The sequence below is a fragment of the Ovis aries genome, chromosome 21 (genome assembly GCF_016772045.2).
Source record: "Ovis aries strain OAR_USU_Benz2616 breed Rambouillet chromosome 21, ARS-UI_Ramb_v3.0, whole genome shotgun sequence".
NCBI lineage: Eukaryota > Metazoa > Chordata > Mammalia > Artiodactyla > Bovidae > Ovis > Ovis aries.
Genome location: NC_056074.1, coordinates 25,608,724 through 25,627,372, shown reverse-complemented (window position 1 = coordinate 25,627,372; position 18,649 = coordinate 25,608,724). Strand labels below are relative to the sequence as shown.

The 18,649-nt window shown below is 37.9% G+C and overlaps 1 protein-coding gene across 3 annotated transcripts; it reads right to left on the bottom strand.

Annotated features, from left to right (window-relative positions):
- Positions 1–6,164: 6,164 nt before the first annotated feature.
- SPA17 (sperm autoantigenic protein 17) lies at positions 6,165–18,596 on the bottom strand. 3 transcript variants are annotated; one of them, NM_001009738.1, is given in 5 exon segments: positions 6,165–6,479; positions 9,714–9,788; positions 11,552–11,622; positions 17,170–17,350; positions 18,439–18,501. In NM_001009738.1, coding segments are annotated over 4 exon segments (444 nt in total). In that variant the 5' UTR covers positions 17,324–17,350; positions 18,439–18,501; the 3' UTR covers positions 6,165–6,335.
- Positions 18,597–18,649: the final 53 nt, after the last annotated feature.

The window sequence follows — 18,649 nt, the reverse complement described above, 5'->3', positions numbered from 1 at the left end:
AAAATTTAAAAGGGGTAAATCTCACGTTAAGTGGTATTACACAAATTTATAAGAAATAAATTTTTTTTTTTAAAGAGACAGAAAACTCTGGAAGGTGTTGGTTATGTCTATTACTGTGGTTGTGATGATGGTGCCTCAGGTGTTTGTATATGTCCAAACTATTCAAATAGTACATGTTAAATATGTACAGGTATTTATATACCAACTGGATGTCAATAAAGCTGCTTATAGCTATTCATCTGTATAAATCCATGGTTCAAGAAAGAGAGGGAGGGTTGAAAGGAGGGAGGAAGAGATATCTGGAATTACTTTTGATAAAAGTACTAATTCCATCATGAGGTAAGCCCTTCATTACCTCATCTAAACATAATTATCTCCCCAAAGCCCCCAGATGAATCACATTGCCCATTAGGGCTTCAACATATGAATTTTGGAGGGGACGCAATTCAGTACGCGGTGTTACTGTTTGGAATTTCGGCCCTTAGAATTCATTTAGATAATAGATAGAAACATATATTCTTCTGTTACAGATTAGCCTCTGATCAGCAGGTGTGCCCATCACAGAATTTTTTAACAGTTAAAGAAGTTTTATTTATCTTTAAAATGAATCTTTATTGGCCTATAGTTGACTTACAATGCTGTGTTAGTTTCTACTGTACCGCAAAGTCAATCGGCCATACATATACATATATCCCCCTCTTTCTTGGATTTCTCTCCCATTTAGGTCAGCATAGAGCACTGAGTAGAGTTCCTTGTACTTTATAGTAGGTTCTCACTAGTTATCTATTTCATACATAGCATCAATAGTGTATATATGTTGATCCCAATCTCCCATTTCATTCCACCTCCATCACTGAATTTTGATACAGATGATGTTAGAGGAAGAAAAGACTTTTGACATGTGCAGATATATCAGAGATTTTCACCTTACAGGTTAGTTGCCCTGGGAATGTTTTTTGAGACCAATGGTTTGGAGAGCTGGCATGGAGGGCATTTATAGGAGAGTACATTCATTATGACCAACCTAGATAGCATATTCAAAAGCAGAGACATTACTTTGCTAACAAAGGTCCGTCTAGTCAAGGCTATGGTTTTTCCAGTGGTCATGTATGGATGTGAGAGTTGGACTGTGAAGAAAGCTGAGCGCTGAAGAATTGATGCTTTTGAACTGTGGTGTTGGAGAAGACTCTTGAGAGTCCCTTGGACTGCAAGGAGATCCAACCAATCCATCCTAAAGGAGATCAGTCCTGGGTGTTCTTTGGAAGGACTGATGCTAAAGCTGAAACTCCAATACTTTGGCCACCTCATGCAAAGAGTTGACTCACTGGAAAAGACCCTGATGCTGGGAGGGATTGAGGGCAGGAGGAGAAGGGGATGACAGAGCATGAGATGGCTGGATGGCATCACTGATTCGATGGATGTGAGTTTGAGTGAACTCCGGGAGATGGTGATGGACAGGGAGGCCTGGAATGCTGCAATTCATGGGGTCGCAGAGTCGGACACGACTGAGCGACTGAACTGAACTGAACATTCAGGACTGATATCTGTTAGGATGGTAGGGACGCAGGACTGGATTAGGACTGTGATAAAATTGCAACACAAGCTCAGTCAATACTGTGACTGAGAGCTGGGATGGCCCTGCAGGGTTGCCTCATTTTGAGGCAAAAGGCCAAGCCCTTGTACCACTGTGGTGACTAGTCAGTAGACACAAGCTGCCTTGAGGGAGAGTGTAACCTGGACTGAAGTAGCTCGTACTTACTGCTGAAGGCTTAAGTTAGTGAAGCAATCTAACAGTAAGCAATCTAAACTCACCATCAAGGTTGCTTACCGTATTGTTAGGTCTCCAGGCAAGCATGCTATTTTCTCAAAAGCAAGTTTTCTGATAGCTTCCAAAATTGGTTTAATGCCTGATTTATCAAACTGAGCCCTACTTTTTAAAAAAAATAATTATATTTATAGATTTTTGGCTGTGCTGGGTTTTCATTGTTCCGTGGGCTTTTTTCTAGTTGCAGTGAGTGGGGCTCCTCTTTCTCGCAGTGCGTGGACTTCTCATGGCGGTGGCTTCTTTCATTGCAGCGCACAGGCTCTAGGGCACACCAGCTTCAGTAGGTGCGGCTCATAGTCTCTAGAGCACGGGTTCAATAGTCGTGGATCTTTGGCTTCATTGCTTCACTGCATGTGAGATTTTCCTGGACCAGGAATCGAACCTGTGTCTCCTACATCTGCAGGCAGATCTTTTACCACTGAACCACCAGGGAAGCCCTGAGCCCTACTTCTTAGTAATATCATTTCAATGGAATAAAATGCCTTAGTTCTTGTTCAGAATCCTTTGAGACAGGAGCCTTCAGGGAGAGAATGATGGCCAATGTTGACACCTTTTCCTTATATATGACCCCCTTTCTGGTAGTGTTGATATACTTCCTCTGGTGATCTCTTGGTTTTGGAGTGTTGACCATCCTTTGCCAAGGTGTGTGGTAATGAGTATGGTGGCTGTTCAGATTTTAGTTACTATGACATCACCACCTGGCAGGCATTCTCTTTTTTTGCTCCACACAACAGAGACTGGTTACTCCCAAGCACGGTTCAGTCATGAAAATAATTTCACATTGTGTAATACTGTATTTTGCATGTTAAGTCTCTTCTGAGAGCCTCATGGGCATAAATAACTGTCAATCCCAGTAGCTATATTTGTCTAAAGTACTTCAGATTTGAAATGTTTGTCAACATCATAAATTGATACAAATTGGGTCATGATTATACACTCCTCAGAGACAGATGGGAAAAACAGGATTAAAAATGAAGAGTGAAAGTGCTTGTCCTATGTTTGTAAACTGCTCTTTAGAAATATCCTCATGTCAAGAGAGCTGCATGTGGGAAATTAGTAGCTGGCTCCTGTATGGCCTCTCCTCCTCCCCATAAAATAAGATCATGGGAAAATTTCACAGGAGAAAACCCACAGTTTGAAGAAAATTTAGTACCTGCTGAAATGTTTTCAAATGTTAAGAAACTCAAACTCAAGTTGTTTTGAGATACAGAGAGGAATGATTGGGTGGATTTCATTGAGAAATTAGGGAAGTAAGTATTTATTTTGCTTTAGAAAAATGACAAAAGTGAATGATATTACTGAGTGTGGAAAACTATTAAACATTGAAAGAAATGTTGGTTTAATTAGCAAATTTTGACATTGATGCACGTTCTAAAATTTTTTTTTTTAATGCAGCGCTTTAAAATGAAGATTATTTTAAACTCAAGTGTTCTGGGAAACTCCCTGGAGGTCTAATGGTTGACTACAGGCTTCCACTACAGGAGGAATGAACTCAATCCCTGGTTTGGGAACTAAGATCCTGCATGCCATGGCAGGGCCAAAAATTTTTTTTTTTTTAATTTAAAAATTAAAGTATCTTGGACTAGAATAACTGTATGAAAAGGCAAACATATTTTGTCATAGAAAATCTAATCTGACTTAAAAAAAAAAGAATGATACCTGTTTAGATGCAGAATCATAGCAACAATCAGATTCTTAATCTGGGCCTCATTTCTCACTCACAGAAACACTGATCGAGCTCTGTACATAGCACAACAGAGAACATGTCCCTCCAGATGATATTGGATTTAAATTTACTGAAAAGGACAGACTGATGATCTTGACAGAAGACTTTTTCTCTAGATACAGTGTTCATATGAAACGTTCATATGAACGTTTTATGAAAAATGCATGTTTACAGACTCACATGCAGCATCCCACAGAGCAACATTTTGCATGTGTTTTAAAAAATGTTTGTTTTTTCTCTCTCACATGATCTTCATCTTCTCCTAGAATCCAAAGCTCTTTCTTTTGGGAGGTTCCCCTGTCTGCATCGCACAGCTCCAAAGAATACCCGTTCAGATTGCAATTTCTGTGGCAGGCGATTTAAATCCCTGCAGGTCTGTGTTTGTTAAGCTCTCATTCACTGTTTTAACTATTTCCTTTTTTTCTTGATACTTCCCCAGCCTTTGCTTGTGACAGAAGATTTAATAGGCAGTACAAGTGTAGTGAGAAGCCCTGTAGATTCAAATATTGTGAAGGGTATTGTTTGCTGCCCAGCACCCACTATTCCTTTCCCCTGATAATATTACACTATTTCCTGTAAGGGACTTCAAACTGCCTTGAAATTCAGCCAGGTGACCTCTTACTCCAGAGAAGTGTTATGAGCAAAATCCTGGAATATTCTCCTCTGTTGGTTTTTCCTGCTTGTGCTTCTGTGACCACCATGAGAACATGCCCTAGGTATTCAGCCTAGGCTCTGAATAGGAGACATGAATCAAAGGGACTGCAGATGACTCTTCGGCTCACAGCCTGAAGCAGACCTTCCACAGCCAATCCACAAAGCCTTAGCTTACAGCAGACCTGAACCTGCTCTTGAGCCTGAAGTCCAGCCCAGCTTGCTTCCCAGGTGGCTCTAGAGGTAAAGAATCTGCCTGCCAGTGCAGGAGATGTAAGAGACATGGGTTCCATCCCTGGGTTGGGAAGATCCCCTGGAGGAGGGCATGGCAACCCATTCCAGTATTCTTACTTGGAGAATCCCATGGACAGAGGAGCCTGGCAGGCTATAGTCCATGGGGTCATGAAGAGTTGGACATGACTGAGCATGAGAAAAAAGTTTGAAATCATTGAATTTGGAGTGGGTTGTACAGCATTAGTGTGTCAATGACCAAGATAGAGGGAACTGCGATGCTTCATGGGAGAGATGACGGAAACTAGAACCATGGTGGCAACAACAGAAGTGGTTAGATGCTGGGTGATTTTAGCCATAGAATCTACAGATTTTGCTGACAGATTGTAAACGAGGACTCCTGTGCCACACCCAAGACCTGATGCAGTCATAGATAAGTAAATAACACACTAAAAAAAAAAAAAATAAAGCCAAGACTGGACGGGATCCACAAGTAAGTGTGATCACTTGAAGAGAGGTCCAAGGACTAAGGCTGGGGGCATTTTGTATTTGGTGGTTGAGGCGCTGAAGAATTAGCAGTGGAGAAGATTGAAAAGGAGCAGCCAGAGAGATAAGAAGAAAATCAAACACATGCTAATAAAAGTTAATTCATATGGCTTGTCCTAACACCACCACCATTTCTTTCTTTTCCTCCTTCACCAAACATACTACCATCCCTAGATGTGTCTGTGTATGCGTGTGTGTGTCTGTGTGTACACTGACTACATGGAAGACACAGTTTTAATCACTTCCCATGTATAATAGAATTATTGAAAAAGTTAACTGGCATCTTATTTTGCCCTGTTATATATTCACTAGGGAAAAAGTCTTTGTCTCTTAAATCAGGCAGAACATTACCTTAGTCTGCTGGTAGATGGCAACAGCACTAATGAAAAGATGAGACTCCATTTTCTCTCCGTTTTATTCTGGGAAGGGAACTGGAACTTCTGGCCTAAGACATGAACCCTGCAGTCTTTTTGATATTCAAGGGTGGGGAAGCCTCAAAAAAGGAAAACTAAACCTTCTGAAAATAAGGCCCTGAGAGCCTGAATGGTTCACTGAAAAATAAAACGCATGGGCTCCTGAGTTTGTGAAACATGTATTATCATTTACAATTTAAAGAAACTTGGGACATTTTAGCTAAAGAACAGAGCATCTATGATGTTAAGATAGGTTTTGTTTTTTTTTTGCAAATATTATACATTAGTCTAGTTCTGTGAGTTCTGGAGAGCAAGACAAAAGAAAAACAACAACAACAACAAAAAACCCCACAACAAACTGCCAGCTGCACGAGTGTAAGAGCAGATGTTTACTGCTAAATCCCAGCCCATGAATTGTGCTCAATACATTTTTTCAATAAAAGATTGTCTGCATGCACGACAAATGAAAACCAATGAGTGAAACTTCCAGGGAGACAGGTTTTTGACTTAGTTTATCTTTTTAATAAATTTGAGTTACTCAAAAACTAAATGGACTATTCTCGAAAGGCAGTGAAATTCTCTACTACTGGGAGTGAAACAAGAGACAAAGGACTAATTTTCAGGGATGTGATAGAGAATATTTATTCATTAGATAATGGTTAGGCCAGACACTCTAAATCCAGCTTTGTAACTCTAAATCCAAGGGCCTCTAGACATATACTTGGGAGTAGTATAAATAAGACTCATGATATCAGAGAAATCTTCAAGAGGCATGTGTTCAATGGCATGTTTATTAAACAAATGCTCACGACAGATTTTTCACAACAGCAACAAATGTTATTTCATGACATCAAATCTCACTTACTAAGAAAAAAGGACAATCACAACAAGGTTGATGGATTTGGATTTTTTTCTTGTTTTCTGTGGGGTAAAGCCAGTCTCCTCACTTGTTTTCCTCTGTTTTCTCTTCTTCAAGATCAATCGATTTCATTTTCTTTACCTCCTCTCTGGCCAAGTGTCCCCGGAAGGCTGCCTGGATTTTGAGAGCAGCATTTTCTTCCATATCCTTGTCTTCTTCAGGAGATTCCTTCCCAGAAAGGAGAACAAATAAGAGACTTTTAAACATCCCCCATATTTTGATGCCATAAAAATAAATGCCTAAATTTAATCAATTTAGAGATGTAACAGTTGAGATGGGTTGCTTCCTGAAAGAATTTTACATATCATCACATTGTATATGTACCAAATGTCGTCCTTGTTGTCTAGTCACTAAGTTGTGTCCGACTCTTTGCGACCCCATGGACTATAGCCCTTCAGGCTCCTCTGTCCATGGGATTTCCTAGGCAAGAATACTGGAGTGGTTGCCATTTCCTTCTCCAGGGGATCTTCCCAACTTAGGGACTGAACCCTTGTCTCCCATTGGCAGGCAGATTCTTTACTGCTGAGCCACCAGGGAAGCCCATAGGGGTACCAAATAGTGAATGCCAAAATAGTAGGCATTTTGTTTTGTCAATTTTTGATGCGTCTCTGCAATAAAAGATTGCTGTCAGTTTCTTCCCCCCAAAATAGCTCCTATTTAACAGCTTCTTATTTAACATTTTTTTTAGGGGGGAAATAACTCAGAATCCTTGAAGCAGGGTAAAAATGCCAAGAAGAATAGTAAGTGTGCTGTTCAAAAGAATGGTGATTACACAAAATGGATTAAAGTATTCTTAAATTTTCAATGATTAGCTAATCAGAACCATACATTTAAAATGAAATGCCACAGAGGAATCCATTTAATGTGACAAAATCAGTTTTAACATGATTAGTTGAATTTTTACATATAGTTCCCTTCTTTAAAAAAAACAGGTATAATTTACAGATAGTGAAATGCACACATCTTCAGTGTACAGGTCAATAGACATACAGCTTTTAATATATTTTTAAAATTTTAAAAGTGATACATACACATTTAAAAACTTAAGTACAGTGGGAGTGAAGGTTTTCTCTGTCTTACAAAGTTCTACACCTAAGAGGTAACTTATTATAGGTGAAGTAAATATAACCTTATAAAATTTCTCTATATATCAAATGTAATCATATGGGTATATATTTGCCTTTTTATTTAAAGAAATGAGATCATGCTAATCACAATGTTCTGCAACTACTTTTTCCATGTGACAATGAATCTTGCCTCTCTTTTTCTATGTTATTCACTACATAATTCTGCCCACTTTTTAATGGCACTGTTGTATTCCATTGCATTGATGTACTTTGATTAATTTACTCATTTTCCTACTAAAGGACCTTTGGGTTAATTTAAACCCCTTCACGCCCATGACAAATGGGCAAATCCAGCTCTTGAAATTTATTAAAATACAAACAGATTGGTATAAAATTCTCTGAGATGATACCCTAACATGGACAAATGAATTATGCTGAAGTCAGAAATCAATGGGACCAAAATTCAAAGTCAAAAAACCTCTGTAAGAGCATCTGTTAGAGATGTAAGGAAAGGATATTCCTTCCCTTATTTCCTGACCTCCCAGTGTATCTTATGCTCATGTTAAGCAGATGGAGTTGCACTGAAATGAATTATACAGGTTGTAAGGAAAACTCTCACCCTCCTGGGTTTCAATTATTGGGTAATTAACTGGGACATTAATATATGAAAAGAAACTCAGAAGTCTGGCCTTTAACACTATAGACAGTGAGTTCTTCTCACTAGGCTTGGTCCTCTTGGATCTGGACAATGAAGCATATAAGACAGTGATATGTTTATAGTAAATGTTTAACAACTGGCTCTTCAGAAAAAAACAGTCCTGATCTGTAATATTTATGATGATCTTAGTACTCCCACTATAGCTGATTTCAAATATCAAAGTGATATTTGGGGTGGTGTAGATACATGCACAACTGTCTCTTAAGAGCTAGCTTTAGCACACCACTGAATATAAGCATTTTGAGGGTGAATGGAGCCTAACCCACTATTGCTTGGATGTAGGCCATTAGGCAGAATTTTGTACAGTGAAATGTATGGAAGATGAGTAGGACTCACTGAGTGAAGCCATTTAATTTGACTGTAATAAGTAATTCCCCATGAGAATAATTTCCCCATAACAAATTTCCTTTGTTATGTCTGAACCTTTACCACTGTGTGGTGGGGGCAGCCTCGATTAGTGAAAAGTTCCCCCAGTGGAAGAGGAATCTGAACGATCAAGGCTGAGACTGTGATTTTGGTCTGTTCTTCCCCTTGGGGAGATTTTTCCCATCTGTTGACAATCTTGGAAAATAAGATTTTCTTTATAAGCAGAAGAATAGTTTTCTTTATAAGAGGCAGGGCTAAAAATGATCCAGCAGTTAGTACGTCACTGTTGCTAGTTATCTAGAAAGCAAAATCATTATTTTCAGTTCAGTTCAGTTCAGTCACGTCTGACTCTTTGCGACCTCATAAATCGCAGCACCCCAGGCCTCCCGGTTCATTACCAACTCCCAGAGTCCACACAAACCCATGTCCATTGTGTCAGTGATGCCATCCAACCATCTCATCCTCTATTGTCCCCTTCTCCTCCTGCCCTCAATCTTTCCCACCATCAGGGTCTTTTCAGATGAGTCAGCTCTTCTTATCAGGTGGCCAAAGTATTGGAGTTTCAGCTTCAACATGACCACTGGAAAAATCACAGCCTTGACTAGATGGATCTTTGTTGACAAAGTAACGTCTCTGCTTTTTAATATGTTGTCTAGGTTGGTCATAACTTTCCTTTCAAGGTGCAAGTGTCTTTTAATTTCATGGCTGCAATCACCATCTGCAGTGATTTTGGAGCCCCCCAAAATAAAGTCAGCCAGTTTCCACTGTCTCCTCATCTATTTGCCATGAAGTGATTGGACTGGATGCCATGATCTTCGTTTTCTGAATGTTGAGCTTTAAGCCAACTTTTTCACTCTTCTCTTTCATTTTCATCAAGAAAGAGGCTTTTTAGTTCTTCACTTTCTGCCATAAGGGTGGTATCATCTGCATATCTGAGGTTATTGATATTTCTCCCAGCAATCTTGATTCCAGTTTGTGCTTCATCCAGCCCAGCATTTCTCATGATGTACTCTGCATATAAGCTAAATAAGCAGGGTGACAATATATAGCCTTGACGTACTCATTTTCCTATTTGGAACCAGTCTGTTGTTCCATGTCCAGTTCTAACTGTTGCTTCCTGACCTGCATACAGGTTTCTCATTATTTTAGCAATATGGATGAGACTGGATTCATATTTGAAGTATAATTTTAAATTGAGTGAAGTCATTTTTTTTTGTAGGAACCCAACAGTACATGGAAAATATAACTTACTAAGGCTGTCTTCTCTTTCACAGATGTCTGAGAATTTTCTTTTCCAGGCTCATGTTTTTCAGGCGATTCTTGCTCCTGGAGAGAGGGGAGAGGTCCAAATAGGTAATGTTTCCAAAACAATAAAGTCTTGGATCAAACTCTTTAAAGGTGATTAAAGATTAAATTATTGATAAGTACTAGAAATTAAATACATATTTTTAAACAAAGAAAGCTGGTTGGATAAACAAAGAAAACTCTCAAGGGAATAGCATAAACAAATAATAAGACCAAGGAACTGGTTAAAAAAAGTTTGACCTTCTGCTTTTGGAATGTGTGTAATATTGTTTTATATTAAAAACAAGCCATTGTCTTATACTAAAACTTCATATGATGCTGTAATGAACCTTAAACAAAGAATAAAAAAGAGATGCCAATAGTTCCTCAAATAGAAATGAAATAAATCCTATTTTGTTCCATAATGTGAAGTCAAGTTGACTTTTTAATGAAGTTTGCAAAGTAAAAACTAAGTCAAAAAAGTAAGTTTTGCTGTGGGGAAGGATTTAAATAGAAAAAAAGGAAACCAGTTCTATCTTGACATGGTTACTGAAATCTTCCTCCAGAAGAGCAGCATTGTTAATTCACAACCTATGGGGAGAGCTTCTTTAATTCATAAAACATAAATTTAAGGACTTATAAGCTAATCAAATAAAGCCTTTAGGATTCAAAAGAGAAGAAAAATTAATCTAAAATTGCTATGTGACTTAAGATTAAAAAATTTTCAACATTATTCCTTTGTTTTCAATAAAAAAGGAACACAGAGAATCTAGTTAGATGGAAATAAAAAGAACACCTCTATGTCTGGCAGGCACAAATGGATGGAACTTCACTTTTGAACTCATAGAATAAGTCTCAGTGGGATTTGCCCAGAAAATCCCCCAAATCTACTCTGTAATATCATCAAAATTTGACCTTTGTTTTCTAATTCTAGTACCTGCTGATGCTTCATGGCTAAAGTATTATCGTAGTTGTCTAAAGTAGTGCTTCTCAGGCTACATCCAGATTCTGGCGTACCTACAAGTTACTTTGTGGATCTTGTTAAAATTTAACTTCTGATTTGGTAGACCTGGGGTAGAGCTTGAGATTGAATTTCCACCAAGTTCCAAGTTGGTGCCAAAGACGCTAGATTACACATGGCCTTTCTCAACCAGTGTTTCTCATTGGAGTCATAAAACATAGAATGCTTTAAGTGATTATTTTCTCAGTTTTCCCAAGGATGGTACATAAACATAATCATTCTAGATACAAAGGAGAGACATTGATGCCTGACATGCAATGGATGCCTTAGGCTTAGGGCTTAATTATTTCGAGGAGCCTTGGTTGAGAAAGACTGGTTCTGAGAATGCTACTGAGAAGATGGGTTCAGACTCTGAATAGATTGGCTTAATAGAGAAGGCTCTATACCATCTTTAATTCTATTCAGTCTTTTGTAAGGTATCAACAATAATGAATAATTGTTTTATGTGTTTTATTTTATGAAATAGCATTCATTAGTTCAACCACTGTTTATTGCACATCTGCTATTGATAAGCACTGTGATAATAACATTTGCACAATAAGTGAAAGTAATTATTCTATCTCTTTCAAGTACATTTCTCCTGTTGATCATCTATAAATTTAAGCTCAGTATGGTACACGATTCAGATACCTTAGAAAAGAATTTATTTCCATTAAGAATAGCACAATTAAAAAGACTTCATAAGGTATTTGTAATGCCTTTCACAATATTCATGATTAGGCGATCTCTGTACTGGAGACAGAGAGAAGTATTAACCAAATCCAAAAGCTTATCAGGACCATACCTTGAATGCATGGTTGTTATAGAAGCGGTCATCAACCTTAGCCCCCCATTCTGCTGGATCAAAGCTGGTTTCTAAATAACAAAAATATAATTCCAGACTTACTTTGAAGTTCATTAAAGTAAATGCAGACTAGTAACATAAACTGCTTTCTTTTTCAAATTATAGGTCCTTTACTGACCCTTGAAAATTTTATTGACATTGTACAGAGCCTAGTGCTGCAGATATAACCAGTGATGATGATGAATTAAACATCAGATGAACCCTTGAGGATATTTAGAAAGGCAGGCAGTTAAAAAACCTACTTGATGCTTTCATAGAAGTTATAATAAAATGGGAGTGGTAGAGAACAAATGCCACTACTTAAATATCAGTATAGAAATGTATTATTATATACTTATAGAAACTTATTATGTATTAGTAAACATAAGATAAATGTATAAAAATAAATGGTGAATAGTGAGGAAATTTGGAAAAATGAAAGATGGGAAAAGTTTTTTCTTAAAAAAAGGTAGGCATATTATGTAGTCAGGTAGACAGAAGAATTTATATTTAAATAGAATTTTTCTTTAACTTTTCATTATGAAGTATTTCAGACTTAGAAAGTAGAGAGAATAATATAACAAATTTCCAAGTGCACATTACTCAGATTCAATAATTACAAGCTCATGATTGTTCTTATTTGTAACTTCATTCATTTTCCTGCCCTTTCTTCTGATTATTTTCAAGCCAACCCCAAGCATCTTACTATTTCATTTATTAAATACTTGCATCAGCATGCATCTCTGAGATATAAAGCCAAAATGCCATTATCATGCCTAAAAATAATAGCAGTAATTCTTTAATACCATCAAATATCCAAATTCCTCCCATTATCTAGTATTGCTTGTGCTCAGCTGCTCAGTCGTGTCCCACTGTTCGCAACCCCATTGACTGTAGCCAGGCGCCCCTGTCCAGGGAATTTTCCAGCCAAAGCTACTGTAGTGGGTTGCCACTTCCTACTCTAGGGGATCTTCCCAACCCAGGGATCAAACCCATATCTCCTGCATCTCCTGCATGGGCAGTTGTATTCTTTACTTCTGAGCCACCTAGGAAGCTCCATTATCTAGTGTATTTTTATTTATTTTTACTGTTGATTTGTTCAAATCAGGACCCAAACGCACAACCTTTTGTAATGTCTTTTAAATCCCTTTTAATTGAAACTTCCCTATCTCCCACCCCACATTTTTTCCTTGCCATTTATTTATTGAGGAAATTAAGTCATTTTTCCTTTGGAGTTTTCCACAGTTTGGATATTTCTAATTCCATTCCCATTATGATTTTTTAACAAGTTCACTTGCCTTTGAATTTCCTATATATTTCCAGTTAGATCTACAGGTTTGATCTGATTCAGGTTTTTTTTTTTTTTTTTTTTTTTCCCAAGAATACTTTATAGGTAGCATGGTATAATTCTGTTAGGAAATATATATCTGGTTGTTTCTCTTTTTCACTGTTTTTATGGGCCTGTTGATGAAGACTCGCTTAGATAATTTCTTTAGGGATAGCAAAATGGCAGTGTTCTAATTTGATTATTACTTCTCTGTTTCTGGAGTATGCAACAAAAAATACTTTACCTATTTGGTTACTCTGAAATACAGTTCTCAGAGTAAAGGCAGGTTAGAGATTTGACTATTTACCAATTTTTAGATAGTAAGTAAGTTCCTTAGGATCCTCTCAAGGAGTTTTTTGTTGTTGTTTGTTTTGCTTTCCAGTAAATAATTATGAACTAATGAACATTTAAGAAATGGAATGAATTTCAATCCCCTGCATTTATTCATCTTACTGATGTTCTAGTCGTCCAAAATTGGCCAGTATGAGCTTATTCAGGTGTTCAGATGTTCCCTGAGTCCTATGGAAACAACTCTAATAATTCTTGATAGTTTTCTTACTTTCTGGTACAACAAGGTGATGAGGCTCATCTTGCATACTTTCTGTTCGGTTCACCGGATTGGTTAGTTCTCCAGGAAGCCCTGGTTTTTGGAAAATGGTAGTTAGAAGCCACAGTCTAGGGACCAAGGGCTCACTGGTACTGGGCTGCTCATTGTTTTGAGGCCTTTAAAAAACTGTATAGAGCTAGAAAATAATATTGTCATTTTTTAAAGAGAAAATACACCATGAAGTCACACTGACACTTTTTGACTCAAATTTAGAATTATGGGAGTTTATTAACTTCTTTCATTTTTGTATTTGTATGTACTTTTTCTTACACTAAAAATCCTATTCCTAATACCAATAGGATAGTTAATTATTTGCTATGTCCTACAATCTGTAAAAACTTTGAAATAACTATACTGTAATATTATTAACAGTGATGAAAACAATTTAATATATTTTTTTAAACATAATTTTGTTTTTAGGCTATATCCATCAGGAATGCACAAAGCACTGTGTTATAAAGTAACATGAATAATTTCTTTTTTCTGTGGTCATATTACCCATTTAATACCAGTTAGGTTCATTTATTTCATTTTACTTCTAAATTTAGAAATTGCTATACAATTTTAATTCTATTTTTATAATGATGTTAAACATACATGGTTTGATTTAAGATATAGTCAGAGAAGTCTAGCTTCTATGCTATTCCCTCCACTCTTCCTTCTCCTGGTAGGGGTAAAAACTAATTTTTAGAAAGATTTACTCTCCATTTAAAAATATAAGTGAACAGTTATGCATTCATATCAATACCTCTGTTAGATAATTGGTACATACTAAACATATTTTCTTCTATCTTACTTTTTTCACTTAGTATGCCCTAAAGGTCACTCTATAGCATCATAGAGATCGTCCTCATTTCATTTTTGCTTGTTTTTTACAGCTGTACATTTATTAGTAGTGTAGACTTACTCAAATTTATTTTTAAAAATCCCCTATGATGAATATTTGGGTTGCTTCCTCAAGTAACAATACAATGAAAAGTGTATAAAATACAGGTCAAAGGTAAAAATAGATGTAATTTGGTAGATATTGCTAAGTCCCCTCCTTGTGGTTGTTATCATTTTGTATCTCCTCCAGCAATGTATATGAGTGCTTATTTCCTCTCTAGTGTTGCCTACAATAAACTGACACACTTTTGGCTTTTTGTCAACTTGATGAGTGGAGTCCTGTTGGTGGGTGGTGGAACTTCACTGTAGTTTTGGTTTGGGCTTCTGTTATTCTGTTATCATGGGTTATTTTGAATACATTTTCATATGTTGAGGGTGAGTCATTTGCACTTATTTTTGTGCAAATTGTCTGCGAATATCACTTGCCCATTTTTAATACAAGGTTGTTGTTTTCCTCTCATGATTTTGACAAGCTTTTTATTCAGTATATTGATTAACCTACTGTAATAGAATCTGCAAATTTTTTTCCTGTCATTTGTAGTTTTATTTTCCATGTGGTGATTTTTGTAAAAGTAAAAATCTATTTCTATGTTGCCAATTTTATCAATATTTTCTTTAATTGCTTTTGGATTTTTAACGTATAGTAACTTAGCTTGCAAAAATTTTTCCTCTTTTATGTTACAGAGAAATTCATCCATACTTTCTTCCAGTATTTGTATGGTTTCATTTTTTAAAATGTTTAAATCTCTGATCAATTTGAAACTTTATCCTGGTATAGGATGTAAGAAATAGATCCAATTTAATCTTTTAACATCTTTATCTCAAGATCATTTAATAAAAGCCCACCTTTTCCCTAGAGGTTTGATACCACTTTATGTCATATACTAAAACATTTCCTGTCACAAAGAAATCTTCAAGATTAAGATGAGTAATTACTTATGAGGAATGCTGGCAAGGGAATTCTTGCACTCTGTGAGAGACTAGGCTAGAGGACTCTTTTCTGTCTTTTTGGAAAGGCTAACTTCTGATCCTTGTATCACCTCATTTATATGAGTGGAAATGGGTGTGGTACTTAACATTTTTCAAAATAGTTTTACCCATTTTTTATTAGCTAGAAAGTTTTTATTCTGAGACCATCAATCTGAATCACCAGTTACTTTAATTATCATGATCTGGTGACAAATGACTCCCATGGTTTTGTAATGGGATGTTTCTGAGGTCCAAAATCAAATACACAAAGACTTTTTAGTCAAGTGTTCGTAAAATTGTTATAATAAGAAAATTAATGTTCATTGCAATTCACCTCTTACTCTAAATGATTTCTCTTAATAGATTTTTTTAGTGGCATTAAGTTCCAGATTGGGTAACAAATATTCACACTGACCGGAAATGGAAAAGACCAGCAATTCAGAAAATTGGCAGAGATTCTGAGCTTGGTTAAGGTAGAGCAAAGAGGAGAAGGAGGTGGAGCCATGTAGGGTGTATGGGTGTTATTTCAGTTCAAGCCTCATGGTAGGTTTCCTCCCTCTGCAAAATGATTAAAATGGAATGTTTATTTGCTTTGACTATTTGTTTCTTGTTGTTTAGCCACTAAGTTGTGTCTCTTTGTGACCCCATGAACTGTATCCTGCCAGACTCCTCTGTCCAAAGATTTCCCAGGCAATAATACTGGAGTGGGAGCCATTTCCTTCATCAGGCGATCTTCCTGATGCAGGAATCCAAACCAGCGTCTCCTGCGTAAGCAGGATTCTTTGCCTTTGAGCCACACCTGGGGCACCTTTACTACTCTGTTGGAATACTGTTATCAAACATAATGATAACAGCTTAAACAAAATGGTTGTTCTAGTCAGGGTTTTTAATAGAAACTTAATAGCTGAGAATTTGGAAATTTTACTTATGGAAGTGAAGAAACTCTGCTTTGGCTCTCAGCCGAACAGTTAGCATGAATCTTAGTCTTTGGACAGTATGCGACCTTGGAAATACAGAAAAAGAATATAAATTACTTTCCCAAGCTGGAAGTTCACTTTTCAAAGCAGTTTTTCTCTGTACTTTTATTGAGGAACAGTTTCATATACCCCTGCGAATACCAACTTATTTAATCTGAGTATAAAATTCTTTTTTTTACAACACTTAATAATACTTTCAAGTGAGGAGAGTCAAAATATAAAGAAAACCACAAACCCTCCTCCCGGGAAGAAGAGACTGTCAACTGCCTGGGAGGCATAGGCACAGTATGCAGGAAAAGAGCTAGGCTGGGTGTTTTTAAGAGCCCCCCTTCCACCCCACCTGTCCATGAGAAATACAAAGCAGGTCTGGGTGATAAACTGGTAATCTTCAATAATGTGAATAATGTGATTCAAGGCACCCGCGTGCGTTCTAAGCAACTTCAGTCGTGTCAGACTCTTTGCGACCCCATGGACTGTAGCCTGCCAGGTTCCTCTGTCCATGGGATACTACTAGAGTGGGTTGCCGTGCCCTCTTCCAGGAGATCTTCCCAACTCAGGGATCGAATCCGTGTCTTTTAACTCTCCGGTATTACTGTATTACTGTATTACTGTATAAAGTTGGCACTGTACCACTAGTGCCACCTGGGAAGCCCCTCAAAGGCTGTTTCAAATAACAAGAACTGTTAGTTGAAAGCTCCCTGCCTCATAAAGGATTTCTGTGGAATGATGTTGGTCTTAAACAAGTTCACCATAATCAAACGTTTAGTCACGCTCTCTTGTTTTTTTTTTTAAAGCCTATTTTTAAAAAGCTTACTTTCTCTTTTCTCTAGAAGATTCTCAAAATATGCTGCGGCAAAAGCTGGTATATTGTCCGGTTGCTCCCTCAGAATCTCACGTGTGAGCCCTTCAAGAAGATTTCCAAATCCTTGTGGAATTCGGTAGTGGGTGTTGGAAAACGGAATCGACATCTCCTTGGGAGGACCAGTCTACTGTACCTAGAGATGCATGAAAGAGTTCTGTCTTTAAATTTGTCTCATTTCACTCAAATAATCACAATTAAGACCTCAAATTATTTCTGAGACACCCAAATTTCTGGACTTCAACCCTTTCCCCCCCCAGTACAATCCAAGTCCGTCAATTTCTTCCAAAAAGTTTTTGAAATTTTCCATTATTAGAACATTAAAAATATTTAATAGGTGAAATCATTTTTTAAAAATTACAAAAATCACAAATTTTCACTATGATACTAAGTACTTTCTCCTCTCTCCCTTTAAAAGGGTAATTTTTCCTATCCCACAGGAATTTAGAGAATGATTGCTAAAAATTCATCTTAAATTGCCGGAAAAAACCCTGTTTAAGGTCTTAAAAAAAAAAAGTAAGTCATTGAAACTACTCTAAGTTGTCGAATGAATATGTTTCGGACTTGAGTCGTTTCCCTGGCTTTCACTTCTGAAGTATGACCTAGGATGCCTCGTCGAAGCATCTCTTTATTTGTGGAAGAGGCAGCGGGCCGAGAGAGCTGGGGGCAAGGTCACGACATAGCAATTCTAGCCTCAAAAGGTTTGGGATTTTTACTTTTTTGTTTGTTTTGTTTTCTCTCTTAGCATACAAGGGCCAGATAAGGATAGCTGCTAAGCAGCGGGTTGGGCTACTGAGTCTGCAAACAACACTCAGGGACCTGGCCTGTATGTGACACCATTACTGCCGAATAAGCCCGGAAGTCGTGGTAGGGGTCTCGGTGGGGGTCTAGAAGGCTTAATGACGCCGAATCTGTGGACTTTCTTCTCCTTCTTCTTTTTTTTTTTTTTGACGGAACAGGAGGTGAAGCATTGAATCACTGGTTGTGAAGAGGAAGAAACCCTAGACCGACGTGAGGAGTGGAGGGAGGTCGGAGAGGGACCACAGGTCTCCTGGGGGGCGGGTCGTCGAGGGTCTCGGATTTCAGACTCGCAGAATGGGCTACTGGGTTCCCAGCCTGACCTCGGCTTCCCAGATTGCGGGAGCGGATCCTGAGAAAATACCTGAGACGAAGGGAAAAGGCGAGGTCTCTATTTCGAAGAGGAAATGGGGTAAACCGCCTCACCTCTCCGTTCTCTCAGAGCTGGAGCCGATGGTTCCGGTTGTTTTTTCTCGTTGCCGGGAAACCGTTTCCTCCCCCGTCCCCGCTCCCTCATTCCACTACGGTGGCCGAAGAGAGGCACGGGCCCGCCCAGCGGCCGCGGACGGCTTCGCGAATTGACTGGCCTGGGAAGGGCGGAGTCAGGCTTTTTCCGCCCCGCCCCGCCCCGCGGCCC

Coding starts and splice junctions, on each gene's coding strand:
- SPA17 (XM_012101537.4), bottom strand. CDS start 17,323: ATGTCGATTCCGTTTTCCAACACCCACTACCGAATTCCACAAGGATTT. Junction 9,789..11,551: donor ATAACAACCATGCATTCAAG/GTATGGTCCTGA, acceptor CCCTCTCTCCAG/GAGCAAGAATCGCCTGAAAA. Junction 6,480..9,713: donor TGAAAGAGAAGACAGCCTTA/GTAAGTTATATT, acceptor CTTTCTGGGAAG/GAATCTCCTGAAGAAGACAA.